This window comes from Pelophylax lessonae (genome assembly GCF_965119305.1).
Source record: "Pelophylax lessonae genome assembly, chromosome: 4".
Lineage (NCBI taxonomy): Eukaryota > Metazoa > Chordata > Amphibia > Anura > Ranidae > Pelophylax > Pelophylax lessonae.
The window spans coordinates 22705548-22726724 of record NC_138771.1 but is presented as its reverse complement, the minus strand read 5'-3'; the positions used below and the strand labels follow the sequence as shown (position 1 = coordinate 22726724).

At 45.4% G+C, this 21177-nt stretch overlaps 1 protein-coding gene across 1 annotated transcript in view; it reads left to right on the top strand.

Moving 5' to 3' along the window:
- MTFMT (mitochondrial methionyl-tRNA formyltransferase) overlaps nucleotides 1–21177 on the top strand; it is a gene marked incomplete at its 3' end in the record, with an annotated part of 54158 nt that overhangs the window by 16660 nt on the left and 16321 nt on the right. The window contains exons 5-6 of the mRNA XM_082255268.1: nucleotides 10024–10099; nucleotides 16389–16480. Coding sequence (XP_082111394.1) covers nucleotides 10024–10099; nucleotides 16389–16480 — 168 coding nt within the window. The remainder of the gene's footprint in view (nucleotides 1–10023; nucleotides 10100–16388; nucleotides 16481–21177) is intronic.

The following is a 21177-nucleotide window of genomic DNA, read 5'->3' as shown; positions in this document are numbered from 1 at the left end:
CTGTTGGCATCACGATTCAACAGAAAAGTACAGAGATTAGTGGCTCGCTCCCGCGATCCTCTAGCAGAGACCGCAGACGCACTGGTCACCCCGTGGGGGCAATACCAGCTAATGTATGCCTTCCCTCCTCTTGGGTTACTGCCAAGACTTCTTCGCAGGATAGAGGAGGAAGGAATTCCAGTAATCCTGGCAGCTCCGGACTGGCCTCGTCGAGCTTGATACGCCGACTTGGTCAGACTGGGGGCGGACGTCCCGTGGAGACTTCCTCTCAGGGAGGATCTACTGTCTCAGGGACCGATCTTCCATCCTGCTTTACGATCGCTGGTTTTAAACGGCCTGGTCATTGAGACCCAGGTGCTGAAGGACAAGGGATTGTCAGCTTCAGTTATTCCTACTCTAGTTAAAGCAAGGAAAGCGACTTCCAGAAAGATTTATCATCGTACATGGAAGTCTTATATTGTGTGATGTGAATCCCTTGGGTTCCATCTACATCTTTATTCGGTAGTCCGAATATTGGCTTTTCTGCAACAGGGAGTTGAGCAGAAGCTGGCCTTGAGTGTTATCAAGGGTCTGGTTTCAGCATTTGCTATCTTCTTTCAGAAGCCTTTGTCTACTCATTCCTTGGTGCGGAATTTCATCCAGGGGGTGCGACACCTGGCTCTGCCAGTGCACGCGCCGTTACCATCCTGGGATCTTAATTTGGTGCTGTCGGTTCTTCAGACACCTCCCTTTGAAAATATCAGGGAGATTCCCTTGCTTACTTTATCCCAGAAGGTGGTCTTCTTGGTGGCTATCACTTCTGCACGCAGGGTGTCAGAACTGGCTGCATTATCCTGTTGTTCCCCAGATCTGGTGGTTCATAGGGATAAGGTTGTTCTTCATCCGAATCCATCCTTCCTTCCTAAGGTGGTTTCAAAGTTTCATTGAATGAGGACAGTGTATTGTCCTTCCTATGTCCTTAGCCCAATCATCCTCGAGAATTGCGTTGCATTCCTTGGGTGCAGTTCGGGCGATCAGGATATATTTGAATACTACGGATTCAATTTGTAAGACGGATTCACTGTTTGTGATCACGGATGGCCCTAAGGGGTTGCCTGTTCTGCTGCGACCATCTTTAGATGGATCAGACAGACGGTGGTATAGGCTTATTTTATCTAAGGGTCGGGATCCCCCGTTCCCTTTTAAGGCGCATTCTACTCGGGCGCTTAGAGTTTCCTGGACCTTCCGCCATCAGGCGTCAGTGGTTCAGGTTTTCAAGGCGACTGTTTAGTCGTCGGTTCATACCTTTACAATATTGTATAAGGTTCATGTGATGGCATCGTCAGATGCCTCTTCTGGCCGCAAGGTTCCTGCAGGCCACTGTTTGAGGAGACTGTTGGTCTACCTCGAGGATTTGTGGGGTAGGTCTCATCTGTTTACTCGATGAGTCCTTTGATACTTCTGGTTGGCTCCGGTTGGGCCTTCTAGATTGGATTTTGATTTCTGTCAATCCCACCCCTCATTTGTGGCACTGCTTCTGGATGTCCCAGCTCTTGAGAATCAAGAAGACTACGTCTGTCAATGAGCGATAGAGAAAAATGGATTTTTGTAAGATCTTACCGTAAAATCCTTTTCTCTTAAGCTCATTGACAGACGTAGTCTTCTTGATTCTCAAGAGCTGGGTTATGTTGTCTCCGCAGGAGTAGGACTAGGCAGAAAGACAAAACGTTCTGGCTCCACCTTAGGGGCAGTCCCTGAGGGTATATCCTCCCTCTCTCTGCTACAGGGAATCAGTTCTGTTTAAAGCAGTACAGAGAAATTAACCCAACCCAACTCAATGATAGAGGGGCGGGTACTACGTCTGTCAATGAGCTTAAGAGAAAAGGATTTTACGGTAAGATCTTACAAAAATCCATTTTTTTTTCTTGTTCAGGACCATTTTTATGGAAAGTCGGATCACAAGTCGCTTCAATTAAGATATGGGACAAGTCGGATCACAGGTCGCCTCAAAGTAGTACAGGACCCTTTTCTGAAGTCGGAGCGACTTCAGTAGTGCCAATTAAGACGGCACTGATTGATTAACATTGCTTTTGTTATGTCAAGCGACCTGGGGCAACACAAGTCGCCTCATAAGTCGCCCTAGTGTGAATGGGCTCTAATACTTGATTGTTTGATTATATGGAGTATTTATACACTATTGGAATTATTTATTTATTTTTTTATTCTTTCATCACTAAGTCACTTTACAATACACACAACCTTTGAAACAAAATATATGATTTTATTAACAAATCTTTTCTTGTATGGCCAAAACACAAAGTGCCTAAAAAGCCCCAATAATCAGGGGAAACAATTTTGAAGTGTGTATATAGAAAGGAAAAAGCGCCATCTAGTGGGCAGTTTTAAAAAAAATGTTAGAACTCACAGTATATATAGTTGTGCTCATAAGTTTACACACCCTGACAGAATTTATGATTTATTGGCCATTTTTCCAAGAATGTAAATGATAAAACAAAAACCTTTCTTTCACTCATGGTTAGTGTTTGGCTGAAGCCATTTATTATCAATCAGCTGTGTTTACTCTTTTTAAATCATAATGACAACAGAAACTACCCAAATGACCCTGATCAAAAGTTTACACACCCCAGTTCTTAATACAGTCCCCTTTAACATCAATGACAGCTTGAAGTCTTTTGTGGTATTTGTGGATGAGGCTCTTTATCTTCTCAGATGGTAAAGCTGCCCATTCTTCCTGGCAGCAAGCCTCCAGTTCCTGTAAATTATTGGGCTGTCTTCCATGGACGGCACGTTTTGAGATCTCCCCAGAGTGGCTCAATGATATTGAGGTCAGGAGACTGAGATGGCCACTCCAGAACCTTCACTTTATTCTGCTGTAGCCAATGACAGGTGGACTTGGCCTTGTGTTTAGGATCATTGTCATGTTGGAATGTCCAAGTACGTCCCATGTGCAGCTTCCGGGCTGATGAATGCAAAATTTCATCCAGTATTTTTTGATAACATACTGCATTCATCTTGCCATCAATTCTGACCAAATGTCCTGTGCCTTTGTAGCTCACACATCCCCAAAACATCAGCGATCCACCGCCGTGTTTCACAGTAGGGATGGTGTACCTTTCATCATAGGTCTTATTGACTCCTCTCCAAATGTGGAGTTTATGGTTGTGGCCAAAAAGCTAAATTTTGGTCTCATCACTCCAAATGACTTTGTGGCAGAAGGTTTGAGGCCGGTCTCTGTGCTGTTTGGCGTATTGTATCTGGGATACTTTGTTGCATTTGCATAGTAATGGATTTCTTCTGGCGACTCAACCATGCAGCCCATCTTTCTTCAAGTGCCTCCTTATTGTGCATCCTAAAACAGCCACACCACATGTTTTCAGGGAGTCCTGTATTTCACCTGAAGGTATTTGTGGGTTTTTCTTTGCATCCCGAACAATTTTCCTGGCAGTTGTGGCTGAAATTTTAGTTGGTCTCCCTGACCGTGGTTTGGTTTCAACAGAACCCCTCATTTTCCACTTCTTGATTAGAGTTTGAACACTGCTGATTGGCATTCTCAATTCCTTGGATATCTTTTTTTATATCCCTTTCCTGTTTTATACAGTTCAACAACCTTTTCCCGCAGATCCCACAGACAATTCTTCTGCTTTCCCCATGACTCAGAATCCAGAAACGTCAGTGCAGCACTGGATGAAAGATGCAAGGGTCTGTCAGGAGTCCAGAAACTCATTGACCTTTTATACACACACACTTATTACAAGCAAACAGATCACAGGGGAGGATGGTTACCTTTAATAGCCATTCAAACCCCTTTGTGTCAACTTGTGTGCATGTTATCAGGCCAAAATCACCGGGGTGTGTAAACTTATGATCAGGGTCATTTAGGTAGTTTCTGTTGTCATTATGATGTAAAAAGAGTAAACACAGTTGACTAAGAGCCCATTCACACTAGCGCGACTTGTGAGGCGACTTGTGTGCCCTCAAGTCGCCCCAAGTCGCTTGACATAACAAAAGCAATGTTAATCAGTGCCGTCTTAATTGGCACTACTGAAGTCGCTCCGACTTCAGAAAAGGGTCCTGTATTACTTTGAGGCGACCTGTGATCCGACTTGTCGCATAGACTTCAATGGGAGTCGCCTCCTTATCTTAAAGCGGAGTTCCGGGCACAGAAATGATTTTATGCTGAACATACCCCCGGGACAGTCAGGGCTAGCACATTCCACAATGGCTAGCCTCTGATCTGTCCCGGTTCGCACTTACCTTTTAGAAGAAATACTTACTTAGAAAATTTCTTCCACAGCGTTTCCATCTCTGTTGTGGCAGCTGAAGCCGGCGCGGTCCTCTTCTCTGTCTTCTTCCGCGTCTTCGTGTCCCAGAATGCACTGCACCGGCCCCTCTCGTCACTTCCGGTGCGGCGCCGCATTCCTAAACAGCTGTTTAGCAGGGGAATGCGGCGTCGCCCGGAAATGACGAGCGGGGCCGGTGCCGTCGCATTGATTCCTGGGAGCTATGACGTTTAGCTCCCAGGAATCATCGCGAGACAGGAAGTGACGGGTGAGCAGTCATAGGTGAGTATTTACGATCTTCAATAAAAAGGTGAGTAAACAAAAAAAAAATAAAAATAACTATCCAATTCCTTTTCAGGTGAGCTCTACCTAGCGGAGGGGCACAAAAAAAAAAAATCGTTTTTGTGCCCGGAACTCCGCTTTAATTGAAGCGACTTGTGATCCGACTTTCCATAAAAATGGTCCTGAACAAGAAAAAAAGAGCATTTTTCTTATAATTTTTAGTAGCACATAAATATGGCTTCTCTACACCTGGCCGTTTTTCTTGCAGGCATTTATCGGGCATTTTTGGAGGCAGGCATGACTCCAAAGACGCCCAAAAAATGGCCGATAAATGCCAGCAAAAAAAAAATGCAAGGTGTAGAGAAGCCGTCACACTGCTGTATTAATAATTATCAGAAATTTTTTTTTTTCTGGTTCTGGACATGCTACAGAGATGAAACTTCACAGGGACACTTTTTAGACCCCCAGACACTAAATCCAAAAAAAGTCATCCCTGCCTCCAAAAATGCCCGATAAATGCCTGCAAGAAAAACAGCCAGGTGGAGAGAAACCATATTCATGCGCTACTAAAAATTATAAGAAAAATGCTCTATTTTTTCTGGTTCTGGACATGCTACAGAGTTGAAACTTCACAGGTACACTTTTTAGACCCCCCAGACACTAAATCCAAAAAAGACATGCCTGCCTCCATAGACGCCCAAAAAATGCCCGATAAATGCCAGCAAAAAAAAAACAGGAAAGGGAAATTAGGTCACAACACATCATATTCTGATTGGCCAAATACAAAGTTGTACAAAGTCGTCTATCATATAAGTCGCGCTGGAAGTCGCCCCTTATGAGGCGACTTTGAGGTCGTGGCAGTGTGAACCGAGCCTAATAATAAACGGCTTCAGCCAAACACTAACCGTGAGTGAAAGAAAAGTTTTTATGGTATTATTCATATTCTCAGAAAAATGGCCAAGAAATCATAAATTCTGCCAGGGTGTGTAAACTTATGAGCACAACTGTATCTGGCCACATGCAAAATAATTGACATAGGTGTCACGGTCCGCTGATGATAGCAAATCAGAGCCGCTGGAGGAGAATTTCCAGGACTCCGTGTGTATAGGGTGGAAGTGATGTCAGCTTGGGGAGCCTCTACATCTCCTCCAGCCCTGTGAGCACCTGCAGCGGCCCTGATTTCCTATCATCGGTGGACCCGAACACCTATGGAGATTATTTTGCATGTGGCCAGATATGTACTGTGAGTTCTAACATCTTTTAGACTGCTCACTAGATGGCGCTTTATACACACACACACACTCACATGCGATTTGGACAATCCTGTTCAAATCGCATGCTATTCTTTGCAGTGCAATTTGCGTCCATTAATTTTGTATTGATGCAAATCGCTCCGCAAAGTATCGGTTTCGGTATCATGAGCATTTGGGGCAAATACCGATACTCATGCAAATGCTTGGTGACGGCATTGATACGGTATCGGTGCATCGCTACTTGTGGTTGGTGTTTTTGTGCACCAGATCAATGCTGGTCACCATGAGGGAAGACCATTTGGGCCCAGAAAACTGCATGCCGTATGCGTTCTTTTTTTGCAATGGACCAGAGCTCAGCTGAAGGTTCTTGTATGACTGTCCATGTGACATTTCAGTAAAATTAGACAATAGGAAACAGTGAATTGTGTAAAAGTGCTGCTGGGAGACATAACAAACCCCAGCCCCCCCATGCCTTGCACAGGTGTCAAACTAGCGGCCCTCCAGCTGTTGCGGAACTACAAATCCCATGAGGCTTTGCAGTTACAAGTATGACTCCCATAGGCAGAGGCATGATGGGATTTGTAGTTCTGCAACAGCTGGAGGGCCGCCAGTTTGACACCCCGCCCGGGCTTAATGGATCATTTTTAGCGCATGGACTTTGTGAATAAACCCTAAGTGAGAAATTTAATGAGCACCATGCAGAGTGGTGACACCAACATTTCTGGGTATTGAAGGTGATTTGGTGCAGAATTGGACCACATTCTTTTGCTTTGACAGAGGGGTCCTGCAAGCCTCGCACATGTTCCTTCATTATTGTGTGGTGTGTGCGTGGGGTGTGCGCGTGTGTGTGATTTCATACATATAGCACAAATCTTTTTAGGACTGGCCTTGTCTTCATATTACAGAGGACCTTCAGGTTGTTCTAAAGCAGGGGTGTCCAAACTATGGTCCTCCAGCTGTTCAGAAACTACAATTCCCATGAGGCATTGTAAATCGCTGATATTCAGACATAACTAGGCATGATGGGAATTGTAGTTCCTGAACAGCTTGAGGGCCATAGTTTGGACACCCCTGTTCCAAAGGTTTCACACACATCCTACTTCCCTCCTCTGTGCAGTTTGTTTTGCACAGAGCACCCATAATCCTCCACTTCTCGGGTCCCCCGCCCACATTCCCGGCTCCTCCCCCTTACCGAGTACTCTCATAGCAAGCTGTTGCTCTGGGGGCACTCGTGTCTGCTCGCTCCTAAGCTGGCTGTGTGTGTCTATGGGACACAGAGCGTGGCTCAGTTCCCCCCCGCACTGACGGTGATTGACAGCAGCGGGAGCCAATGGCTGGTCAGCTGGGGGGGGGGGAGCTGGTCAGATTTTTTTACCTTCACCCTTTTACAACCACCTTTTAGTTTGTTTTTTAAAAAAGTCAGCAGCTACATAAACTGTAGGTACTAACTTTTGAACTAATGATGCACCGAAATTTCGGCTTTCAAAAATGGTGATTACAAAAAATGGGCAGTTTTGGGACTTTAGATGAGACACTGGCGAGCACTGCTCAGCGTCTCCATCCCTGTATATAATCAAATTGAAAAGCAACGGGGATCAAAGAAGGTGTGAGGAAAACAGCCGGTCCCTAGTTTGATATACTTACCCACCAGTCTGCTAACAAACCAAATAAACCTGTCTAACAATATAAGTTAAAAACAGGGGTTTAGTTAACACATATTTGCAAATGCATGTAGAAGCTGCAAGGCCAGCGACAAGGCATCCTGCGTAACTTTCAGTCCTAACACTAAATAACACTGCTCAACCTGAGTGTCTGAGTGTCTTCACAAAGGAAGGACATGATACTAATGGATGGATGGGAAACAGATGGGATTGGAGACCGCCCAATCCTCCCCCATTTGCTCCAATTCAGTGTTAATTTAGTCGACTAAAACCGACTAAAACGTTTTCATCGACTAAATTAACACAATTTTAGTCGACTAAAATACGACTAAAACTAAAACAATTCAGATGACTAAAATACGACTAAAACTAAAATGGCATTTTACTCAAAAGACTATAACTAAAACTAAATCGAAATTCGCTGCCAAAATTAACACTGGTGCATGCTCAAAGCTTAATACCATAAATAATAACATATTAGATTTTTCACTCCAGGACCAGCAGTAGTATATAATGAGTTTTGAAATTGTAGAGAAATGCTTAAATAATGCATTACAAATTACAATTGAACTACACCCATTCCATTATAGATGACTAAAATGAGTTTTAGTCGACTAAAATGTACTGGAGTTTTAGTCGACTAAATACGACTAAAACTAAAACACTTGCAGAAGACTAAAATGGGACTAAAACTAAAATGCCATTTTAGTCCTAAGACTAAGACTAAAACTAAATTGAAATTTGCTGCCAAAATTAACACTGCTCCAATCCATGACTGGCAATGAAAAGCTAATGGCTATGTAATAGCCATGGTGATTTTGCCATTAGGGAAAAAGGTGCCAATAATGGCGACAAAGGCAATTTTTTCTTTTTTTTTCCGGCTATTTTACCGTACTTATGGGGGCACTTTTCATAGGTCATGTGACTCAAAAACCACATCAAAAACATAACACAGGTGCGTTATTGCTACGTTTTCAATGCATTTCAACAGGGAGGGGCATCTTCTTTTTTTTTTTTTTTTCTTTTTTTTTTTTTTTACTGACCAAAAATGCAGCAAGCAGGATTTTTAATGCTAAAAAATGTAGAGCTGCACAACTAATCCTTAAAAAAAAAAAAAAACACAATCTTATTTCGGCATTTCCACGATTCATGCAGTGCGGAGCCGTTCTCTGCTCACTCACACCTGTCAAAAAAAAAAAGCCTCCAGCAAATCTTTATCAACATTGCTCAGCGCTGGGAGATAACTATAAACATTTTACAATGTATCATTTCCTTCTTTTGGATCAAACGGTCTGCAAATGAGGTCAGCTTAACCACTAAGCTAAGGCTCGGTACACATTGGTGCAATAGAAGACATTGCATGTGGTTCACACTGCACTGCTCAGCAAATCGCATGCGATGTCAGTGCGATGCAAATTCAGCCATACACATTGTACGGTTGAATTCGCATCGCATTCAGACCAAAGTCGCACAGGAACCTTTTTTTGGTCCGCACCAGAATCAGATCGCATGGGTGTTCACACCTTTACAATCCGATTCCTGTCTGAATTGACAGTTCGCACTGCGAAATGTGAACTGATCTGGAGGTGTCATTAACTTTGTAGCGACACCCCCAGCGGTTCGCATATTGCAGTGTGAACTGCCTGCGAGTCGGGGGCGATGCGGGAAGTGGATTCACAGGTTTCCCGCATGGCACCAATGTGAACTGAGCCTAAGCCTTTTTCGGACACTTGCTGCTTACACGTTACTCTCTTTCTGGCACATAGATGTGGAATTTGGGAAGAATATCAAATGATTCTTCAGAATTTCCAACGGAGCGATGTGCCAGAAAGAGACATCAGAATCGTCACTGTCGTCACTTTCCGTACCTGATGAAGAATTTTCGCACCTATCGCTCAGTTCTTCAAGTAACTCCGTTTCGCTATCGCTGTTTTCCATTTCGTCTAAAAGCGCTTTTGCGCAGAAAGAACACTTTTTGGACGCCATGGTCGTTCTCTATTTTCCAGGCACAAAGAACTGGAAAAGCACAGGCAGGGCACTGGAAAAGTCACCAGGTGAAATCCTGTGGTGAAATGGGATGATACAGTGAAATCCGTTAGGATCACAGCTTTGTATCATCTCATTTGGTGTATTTACATTTTTGAATTTGCCGCCGGTTTCACCCCCCTGCGTCGCAACACTCGCAGAGAAGGGAACCGGAAGGCAAGTGCCGGCAATTGGCGGAGGGAGGACGGCGGGGGGCGGAGGGAGGACGGCGGAGGGAGGACGGCGGAGGGAGGGCGGCGGAGGGAGGACGGCGGAGGGAGGGCAGCGGAGGGAGGACAGCGGGGGATCTCAGGGGAAGGTGAGTTTTAAAATATAAAACAGATTTCCATGTAAAACAATGTATCGCTTTTAGCACAGAAATCCTGACGTAATCAGACCGCCAGGGAGGTTACTTTGCCTTTGCTGGAAATGTCCAATAAAAGGTTTGTGTGAGATGTTTGGACTCCATTTTAATATATATTTATCCGGTGGTCTTTGTTTTCTTTTCCTTTTTTTTTTCAGCTTGTATCTGTTTTGAAAAATGTCCCCGATTGTTTAAGCTTCACTAAAGAGCAGCCGAAAGAAGGTGTAACGTTTGGTAAGTATTTTCTTCTTTCATGTGTAGCTGGTTAATAATGTTTGTTGGATGTCAGAATGGAGGGAGAATTCATAATTCTGCATTGCAGCAACCATTAATGAGAGACGCTCCATACAACGTGCTGCGCCACACGGCAAGGCCTCATAGTGGATCGCAGCAAAACTTATGTGACATGTCTGATATTTATATAACAAAATGTGTGGCACTAGTGTATCCTAGATAACTCCTAGTGACCAAATCAATGTGTATAGAAAATAGTGAATATGATGAATAGTGAAAATGATAAAAAAAAGTGCTTTCAATACAATTTTCTGTAGAGCCCATGGAACGCAGTGGCACAGATAGAGCTCGACCCATTTGATATTTGGAACGTTTTGTGCATCTAAAAGCCTGATGTATTCAAGAGCGCGGTCTCTCTTTCAGGAGCGCGGTCTCTCTTTCAGGAGCGCGGCCTCTCTTTCAGGAGCGCGGCCTCTCTTTCAGGAGCGCGGCCTCTCTTTCAGGAGCGCGGCCTCTCTTTCAGGAGCGCGGCCTCTCTATCAGGAGCGCGGCCTCTCTATCAGGAGCGCGGCCTCTCTATCAGGAGCGCGGCCTCTCTTTCGGGAGCGCGGCCTCTCTATCGGGAGCGCGGCCTCTCTATCGGGAGCGCGGCCTCTCTTTCAGGAGCGCATTAGGTAATGCGTGTTAACTAATGCGGTACCGAAGGTTTTTTTTTTTATTTTTATCTTAGTCATTGTAAACCTTTTAAATTTTTTTTTATTAAAATAATAAACCTGTTCTACTTACCTGCTCTGTAAGTCCCCTTTCACACGGGCTTTCCGGTCAGGTCTATCTGTCAGTTTTTCAGGGGGACCTGATCGAATGCTTCATGCAGCCCTATGGGACAGCGGATGTCAGTGGTGACACCCGCTGCTATCCAATCCGATGCTGTCCGTGAAATCCAGACGGATCGTAACCCTACTTTCTATCCGTCTGGAGAATTGGATGGGATCGGATGGGATCGGATGATAACGAATAGGCGGTCTGTTTTCATCCAATCTCCCCATAGAGGATAGCAAGGCTCTGACGGGTCCGTCTCTGTGAGCGGAGACAGACCTTTCACCCGCCTGCTGAGCTGGGATCAGCAGATCATTCCCCCGCTGATCAAAACAGAGTGCACTGGGTGGAAAGCTGTGTGAAAGGGCCCAAATGGTTTTGCACAGAGCAGCCTGGATCCTCCTCTTCTCAGGTCCCACACCAGCACTTCTGACTCCTACCTCCTGCCGGGTGCCCCCACCGCAAGCAGCTTGCTATGGAGGCACCCAAGCCGAACCGCTGCTCTGTGTGCCCATTCACACATGGAACCATGGTTCGGCTCTGCCCCCTCTGTCTCCTGATTGGCTCACTGGCTGTAATTTATAGGCTCCCTCTACTGCCAATAGCCAATCAGGAGTGCGAGTCCCAGGATGAGGTTAGGCTCTTGTGCACATCGCTTGATCGAGAGGGGGCTCGGGTAAGTATTAGGGGGGGCTGCTGCACACAAAGTTTTTTACCTTCATGCATAGAATGAATCTAGTTCATGATGGTAGCCATGTACCCATGATGAATGATGATGTACCCATGATGGTACCCATGATGGTACGTAGTTCATAAATCTACCCATGAAGGTAAAAATCCTTGTGCCTTTACAACCACTTTAATGCATTCTGTGCATTAGGATAAAACACCTTCTGTGTGCAGAAGTCCCCCTCAGCCCCCCCCCCCCCCCGGAATACTTACCTGAGCCCATCTCGATCCAGCGATGTTGCACGAAAGTCTTGGCTGGCCAGGACTCTCTCCTCATTGGCTGGGACAGCAGCAGGGCACCATTAGCTCCCACTGCTGTCAATCAAAGTCAGTGAGCTAATGAGGAGGGGGGGGTGGGGCCGAACCACGACCCATGTCTGAATGGACACACACAGCAGTGGCTTGGCTTGGGTGCCCTCATAGCACGCTGCTTTTTGTGGGCGCACTCGGTAGAAGGGAGGGACCGGAGAGGAGAATCTGGGTTGCTCTGTGGAAAACCATTGCACAGATCAGGAGAGATTGTTATTTTTAAACAAAAAAGAAGCCAAGACTTTAGTACCAGTTTAATGCTCCGCACAAATGTAAACGGGCCCTGAGGTTATAATGGCCAGGAAAGTCCCCTTACTGATGTAATTGCAGTGTTTTGCTGCTGAGGGGCTTTTACTCTTTAAAGCCTGTAAGTGTAGCTGTTTATAAATCCGTATAAGTGGCACGCTGAGCTCGTATAGTATAGATCCCTGCATGCACACTGCCAATCTCTGGGAAGAGCCACAAAAATACTTTACTTCTCAGTTGGTATAATAAAGTTTCATATTTAGCAATCAGAATGGACAATGTAGGACGAACAGCAGAAGAAGTGTATATCTGCGTTACTAATAAAAAGAAAGAAGAGGCGCCTCTAAGTGTAGACTTCAGTACATTTATTAAGATGTAATAAGTACTCACATCGGCTCAAGATTACGGTAGGTGGGCACCATCCTGGGTGTTCCAGGGTAGGAGTGTTCGTCATCCTGTGGACGCCGCCATTGGATACAGTGTCCCCTCTTCACCATTATGCCAGTGTTCTATCAGATCTCCACACCCCATCAGAAATCCATACCTTCGTTATTTCCGGTTGCGGATCAGCTGTGGCTTCGTCATGCATCAGCTGTAGCCGCGTCACAAGTCCTACTGCGCGTGCGCGGATTAGGTAGGGAATTTTGACAACATCGCAACGGTGTCGGGCACGAGTCCTAGTGCGCATGCGTGGCAACGGGTTCGGCAGCGGGCAGGGAGATCTCGTATAACAAACAGCCATCTGATCTCCATGCCCCACACTGCACCGACCCGACAATGGTACACAGCCATAAATCGAACATTGGGTGTGCACGTGGGGGAAGGGAATGTTTGAGTGTGTGTGTGTGTGTGTGTGTGTGTGTGTGTGTATATATATGTATGTATATGTATATATATATATATATATATATATATGTATGTGTGTGTGTGTGTGTGTGTGTGTATATATATATATATATATATATATATATATATATATATATATGTGTGTGTGTGTATATATATATATATATATATATATATATATATATATATATGTGTGTGTGTGTGTGTGTGTGTGTGTGTGTGTGTGTGTGTATATATATATATATATATATATATATATATATATATATATATATATGTGTGTGTGTGTGTGTGTGTGTGTGTATATATATATATATATATATATATATATATATATATATATATATATATATATATATATATGTGTGTGTGTGTGTGTGTGTGTGTGTGTGTGTGTGTATATATATATATATATATATATATATATATATATATATGTGTGTGTATATATATATATATATATATATATATATATATATATATAGCTGTGTGCCATTGTCGGGTCGGTGCAGTGTGGGGTATGGAGATCAGATGGCTGTTTGGTATACGAGATCTCCCTGTCCGCTGCCGAGCCCGTTGCCGCGCATGCGCACTAGGACGTATGCCCGACACCGTTGTGATGTCAAAATTCCGCGCATGCGCAGTATGACTTGTGACGCGGCTACAGCCGGACGGAGGTATGGATTTCTGATGGGGTAGGGTAATCTGTCAGAACACCAGCAATAGCGGTAGATGGAGCAGGAATGGGAACGAGGCTTGGAAGGCAAACCAGACAGAACCGAGTCTTGGAGAGCGGGGAAACTCCGGCGTCGTGAATAGATGACGTCACAAAACTGCAACGCGTTTCTGAGCATGCCTGCTGCCGATGGATAGGCGGCTGCGCTCCTTCTTCATGGCAATAACAAAAGTAACTAGAGTCAAAGACAGGCAAGCCGCTCAGGTGAGACTGCTGATCAGGTGCGAGTCAGATCCGTAATCCAGGCAGCACTTCAAACACAAAAATAATGAATGTATCTCCGATGTAGATCGAAGCATTGAAGTTTTATTCATCGCTACGAATTCCATACAAGACTTGACACATCATGGACAGGTACATACGGTTGACGCGTTTCACGACACTACGTTCGCTTACTCGTAACCATAATAACAAAAGTAATACAGGAACCAGTAATATACCAAGTGGGAGGGGAGGGAGGGAATGGAAGGGGGAGGTATTATAAAAACAATTCATCATGGTCCAATACGCTATCCACTAGATCAGGGGTGTCAACTCAGTTTCATCGCGGGCCGCATCAGCATTATGGTTGCCCTCAAAGGGCCGGTTATATCTGTAGGATTGGATGTCCAGAGCACCCCACGCCCCCTTATATGAGAGGTCATAAGCGTCCCCCACCATCAGAAGTCAAGAGTCACCCACCCTTCCTTACATCACAATGCACCCCCTTACCTTGTGCTTCTGCCAGGAAAAAGATAGGAAGAAGATGCGGGTGGATCTGGGAAGAAGTGCAGGGTCTGGAGGAGAACCAAAGGAGGGCTGGAGTCAGCTTCCAGAGTCTGTTGAATGCTGAGACCAGAGGAGGCAAAGTCAAGGTGGTGTTGCGGCTGCACAGAGAGGTGCAGGATCTGTAGGAGGAGTTCTGCCCTCCTCTCTGCTGCACACTGCTGAGAAGGGGGGGTGGGCAAAGACGAGCCTTTCTGCAGCTGCACAGAGGAGTGCAGGATCTGGCAAAGGAGTTATGTCCTCTCTGCTGCCGACTACAGGGACAAGGTGGGAGCAGAGACCTGGGGGGTGCCTCAGCTGCAGGAGAGGTGCGAGGGCCACATAAAATGGCCTGGGGGGCTGCATTCGGCCTGCGGCCTTGTGTTTGACACCTGTGTACTAGATTGTATATGCATGTAAAGATACAATAAATATAATTATGATGATCAGACACAGAGTCTTAGGTGAAGAGGGGACACTGTATCCGATGGCGGCGTCCACAGGATGACGAACACTCCTACCCTGGACCAGTCATAATCTTGAACCGATGTGAGTACTTATTACATCTTAATAAATGTACTAAAGTCTACACTTAGAGGCGCCTCTTCTTTCTTTCTATTTCCAGTTTTGTTGGAACCTTTGCCTTTTTGGTTCATTTGATGGCAGCCCTACATGTTGGACATGTTTACCATGCATAGACTATTATGGACTTTTTCTATATTGTGCAGCTGATGCGCCTGATTTATGTTTTTTTAATATCTGCGTTACTGTTTGCTGATCTTGTTGCAATGTATATCGTTCACTGGAGGGGCAAGTTCCGCTTTACGGCCTCCTCCCCTGCTCCTGATTATGAAATTGCACTTTTGGGAAGGGGGGGGGAGCGGGTACCTGATTTTTAAAGTGGAGTTCCACCCTAAATTTATACTTACCTCCATCTTCTCGCTCCGGGTCACCTGAAAAACAAATGGATAATCGCAATTTTTTTTTTTTTACTTACCTTGTAGAGAAAATATACTTACCTTACTTCCTTCTTCCTCCCCTCGGCGGCCACGGCGATTCGTCACTTCCTGGCATTTGCAATGATTCCTGGGAGCTGAACGTCATCGCTCCCAGGAATCAATGCGCCTGCACCGGCCCCGACGTCGGTTCCGGGGCGCGCGCGTCATTCCCTTCTAAACCGCTTCTGGGCATGCCCAGAAGCTGTGGAGGGATGACGTGCGCGCACCAGAAGTGACGGCGGGGCCGGTGCAGTGCATCGTGGGACCGAAGAAGAAGGAAGAGGACACAGAAGAGGATCGCGCTGGCTTCAAGCTGCCCACACCTGAGATGGCAGCGCTGGAGAATACTTTTTCAAGGTAAGTATTTCTTCTAAAAGGCAAGTGCAACCCGGGACAGATCAGAGGCTATCCATTGTGGAATGTACTAGCCCTGACTGTCCCGGGGGTATTTTTATTTTTTATTAAAAAAAGTATCCCCTGGGTGGAACTCCGCTTTAAGCTCAAACCCCCCCCCCCCCCCCCCACAGGTCGCAGAGGACTACGGGACTATTTATACAGTGCAGCGCATGCGCAGTGGGCACCCGGCTGTAAAGCCACTAGCTGTCGCACCCCAGTGCCCACAATTAAGATGTCGGGGACAGAAGATGGGAGATGACAATGGCTGGGGCTGAATCCTTGGACAGGGGAGTGGCTGTTTATTAAAAGTCAGCAGCTACAGTATTTGTATCTTCTGACTTTTAATTTTTATACAGGAGACTGGAGCATTAAATTGCCCGAGGGCTGCAAGTTTTTCTGCAATAAAAAAAAAAAAACCCTGCAAAGATATAAAATCGGAACTAAGTCTAATTTTGTCTTCTCTTTTCAGCTCCTAAGATCTCTGCTGCACTTAGCTGTGTCAGGTGGGAGGAACAGACTCCAGAAGAAATTATGCGTCTAGAACGTGCTGTTGGGTTTGCGGTAATCCCTTTACAGCCATTATTATAATGTCTTATAAACCGTTCAATGTTACATTGTTTTTACATATTGATCTTTGACTGTACAAGATGGCTTTAGAGCAAAAAAATCTAAACATGGGGGCCAATTTATTACCCTTCAGATTTTAGAGGGGCTGGACTGTGGCCAGTAGGTGCAAAAAATGTCCTGGTATTGGTAACAATGCCTCATCATTGGTGTCAATGGGTGGAATAGTGCCTCATCATTGGTGTCAGTAGGAGGAATAGTGCCTCATCATTGGTGTTAGTGGGTGGAATAGTGCCTCCTCATTGGTGTCAGTGGGAGGAATAGTGTCCCATCATTGGTGTCATTGGGAGGAATAGTGCCCCATCATTGGTAACAGTGGGAGGAATAGTGCCCCATCATTGGTATCAGTGGGAGGAATAGTGCCCCATCATTGGTATCAGTGGGAGGAATAGTGCCCCATCATTGGTGTCAGTGGGAGGAATAGTGCCCTATCATTGGTATCAGTGGGAGGAATAGTGTCATATCATTGGTGTCAGTGGGAGGAATAGTGTCATATTATTGGTGTCTGTGGGAGGAATAGTGCCCCATCATTGGTATCAGTGGGAGGAATAGTGCCCCATCATTGGTGTCAGTGGGAGGAATAGTGCCCCATCATTGGTATCAGTGGGAGGAATAGTGTCATATCATTGGTGTCAGTGGGAGGAATAGTGTCATATTATTGGTGTCAGTGGGAGGAATAGTGCCCCATCATTGGTATCAGTGGGAGGAATAGTGTCCCATCATTGGTATCAGTGGGAGGAATAGTGTCCCCATCATTGGTATTAGTGGGAGGAATAGTGCCCCATCATTGGTGTCAGTGGGAGGAATAGTGCCCCATCATTGGTATCAGTGGGAGGAATAGTGCCCCATCATTGGTATCAGTGGGTGGAATATGGTCCCATCATTGGTATTAGTGGGAGGAATAGTGTCCCATCATTGGTATCAGTGGGAGGAATAGTGTCCCATCATTGGTATCAGTGGGAGGAATAGTGTCCCATCATTGGTATCAGTGGGAGAAATAGTGTCCCATCATTGGTATCAGTGGGAGGAATAGTGCCCCATCATTGGTGTCAGTGGGAGGAATAGTGCCCCATCATTGGTGTCAGTGGGAGGAATAGTGCCCCATCATTGGTGTCAGTGGGAGGAATAGTGCCCCATTATTGGTGTCAGTGGGAGGAATAGTGCCCCATTATTGGTGTCAGTGGGAGGAATAGTGTCCCATCATTGGTATCAGTGGAGGAACAGTGTCCCATCATTGGTGTAAGGGAGAAGAATAGTGCCTCATTATTGGTGTCAGTGGGAGGAATGATGCCCTAATATTAATGTCAGTGGGAGGAATAGTGCCCCAAGGTACTAAAGGCAAACAAAGGGCCACAGTTTGGGGACCACTGCTTTAGAGTAACTTGATTTCAGATATACAGGATATGTACACTTGGGCTTTTCCCTGATCAGAGTGCATATTTTGTTTGCCTTTTTTAAGAGAAAAACGGAAGTTAAAGCTCAACTCCAGGCAGACATAATAGATAATAAACAAGCAAAAAATTGGGGGAGCAAACCCTGAACATGTATATCTAAAGCCAGTGCAGCTATGGACCAAGCAACATGTATATTAAAAAAGAATAGCGCACACATGCAAAAGAAATGACTATCAAATATGGAGACAATCCATAAATAAAAATGGGGGTTTAGTCCCACCATATGGCCATATCATGCTCAAGCCCACCACTGCGTCAAAGTACCCCATTATCAGAGGGATTCACCCCTTTTTTATGGATAGTGTAGGACCCACTGACAATGGGGTACTTTGACGCAGTGGTGGGCTTGAGCACGATATGGCCATATGGTGGGACTAAACCCCCATTTTTATTTATGGATTGTCTCCATATTTGATAGTCATTTCTTTTGCATGTGTGCGCTATTCTTTTTTAATAGACCTAATAGATACAAATGAATGCTGCTCGATATACATTGCCCACTTGCTGACCAGGAACTTCCTTGTTTACAGGCGCACACGTGCCCCCGGCTTCTCATGCTGTGGTTGGACACAAGTTTTCCAGCAGGCTCGCAGCCAATGATTTTGGCTGTGAACCTGCTGATAGCTCTGGCCAATCACAACACAGAGATCTGTGTGTGTTGGTAAACACACAACCCAGATCTGGCTGGTTCTGCTTCCTAATCTCACTTACAGTTCAAAGCTGAGATTAGAAAGCAAAGTCAGTCAGTCTGTAGGTGAGTAAAATAGGCACACAGTTATTCCTTTGCCTGCCCTCCCCATTTGTTACCCAGCCAGTGTCATTAGTACAGTGACAGCGTACAGAATTTTCACTGATCACTGTATTAGTGTCACTAACGACGTCAGTTAACGTCCCTCCCGGTCAGTGTCAGTTCCAATCCCCGATTGCCCACTACACTATCACAGTCACTGATCACCACCATTACCAGTATAGTGTCTGTACAGATTAGTATCTTGATCACGGTCAGAACTATACTAATGTCCCCAAAAACACAGACGTGAGATTTTTATTTTTTTTATTTTTATCAGACATGTAGCAGAATACATTTTGGCCTAAATTAATGAAAAAATAGAATTTTTGGCAGAACTTACCGTAAAATTCTTTACCATCGGGCGGCGACTGTCAGAGGACGTAAGAGAAAATTGGATTTTATTGGATATGTTTTATAACCGAAAGAAGATTGTGTTTTATGCAGTCCTGAGACCACAGCTCTCTGTGTATTATGCAGTCCTGTGCCCAGTTCTCTGTGAATTATGCAGTCCTGTGCCCAGCGCTCTGTGTATCATGCAGTCCTGATCCTGGCGCTCTGTGTGTTATGCAGTCCTGTGCCCGACGTTCTGTGTGTTATGCAGTCCTGTGCCCAGCTCTTTGTGTATTATGCAGCCCTGTGCCCAGCGCTCTGTGTATCATGCAGTCCTGATCCTGGCGCTCTGTGTATTATGCAGTCCTGTGCCCAGCGCTCTGTGTATTATGCAGCCCTGTGCCCAGCGTTCTGTGTAGTATGCAGTCCTGTGCCCAGCGCCTTGTGTATTATGCAGTCCTGTGCCCAGCGCCTTGTGTATTATGCAGTCCTGTGCCCAGCGCTCTGTGTATTATGCTGTCCTGTGCCCAGCGTTCTGTGTATTATACAGCCCTGTGCCCAGTGCTCTGTGTATTATGCAGCCCTGTGCCCAGCGCTCTGTGTATTATGCAGTCCTGTGCCCAGCGCTCTGTGTATTATGCAGCCCTGTGCCCAGCGCTCTGTGTATTATGCAGCCCTGTGCCCAGCGCTCTGGGTATTATGCAGTCCTGTGCCCAACGCTCTGGGTATTATGCAGTCCTGTGCCCAGCGCTCTGTGTATTATGCTGTCCTGTGCCCAGCGTTCTGTGTATTATACAGCCCTGTGCCCAGGGCTCTTTGTATTATGCAGTCCTGTGCCCAGCGCTCTGTGTATTATGCTGTCCTGTGCCCAGCGTTCTGTGTGTTATGCAGTCCTGTGCCCAGCTCTTTGTGTATCATGCAGTCCTGTGCCCAGCTCTTTGTGTATCATGCAGTCCTGTGCCCAGCTCTTTGTGTATCATGCAGTCCTGTGCCCAGCTCTCTGTGTATCATGCAGTCCTGTGCCCAGCTCTCTTTGTATCATGCAGTCCTGTGCCCAGCGCTTAGTGTATCATGCAGTCCTGTGCCCAGTGCTCTGTGTATCATGCAGCCCTGTGCCCACCTCTCTGTGTATTATGCAGTCCTGTGCCCAGCGCTCTGTGTATTTTGCAGTCCTGTGCCATGTGCCAATAAAAAAAAATTACCCCGGATTCAATTTTAACCACTTAAGCCCCGGAAGATTTTACCCTCTTCCTGACCAGGGGGTATTTTGCGATTCGGCACTGCCTGAATTTAACGGACAATTGCGCGGTCGTGCGACGCTGTACCCAAATGAAATTGACGTCCTTTTTTTCCCACAAACAGAGCTTTCTTTTGGTGGTATTTGATCACCTGTGCGATTTTATGATCATGCGCTATAAACAAAAAAAGAGCGACAATTTTGCAAAAATAACAATATTTTTCACATTTTTTATATGAATTTCCCCCCCCCCCAAAAAAATGTAAAAATCAACATTTTTTAACATTTTAGGCCAATTTGTTTTCTGCTACCTATGTTTGGTAAAAAAAATCCCAATAAGCGTATTTTGATTGGTTTGCGCAAAAGTTATTGCGTTTACTAACTAAGGGAAACATTTTTGGCATTTTTATTTTTTTTTTTAACGAGTAATGGCGGCGATCTGCGATTTTTTTTTTTTTTTTTTTGCGGGACTGCGTCATTGCGGCAGACAGATCAGACCCTTGACTGACATTTTTGACACTTTTGGGGATACCAGTGACATTACTACAGTAATCAGTGCTATACATATGCACTGTTACTGTAAAAATGACACTGGCAGGGAAGGGGTTAACTTTATTGGAGAAGGAGGGGTTAAGTGTGTCCCTAGGGGCGTGTTTCTTACTGTGCAGGGATGTGGCTTTTCATGTAACAGCAGAGATCTACGATCCTACATAGCAGGACCGTATGATCTCTGCTGTTACACAAGGGAGAATGACAGGCGGCTTTGTTTACATTAGCCGCCTGCCTTTCTCCCTCTGTAACCGACGATCGTGTGTGACCGGCG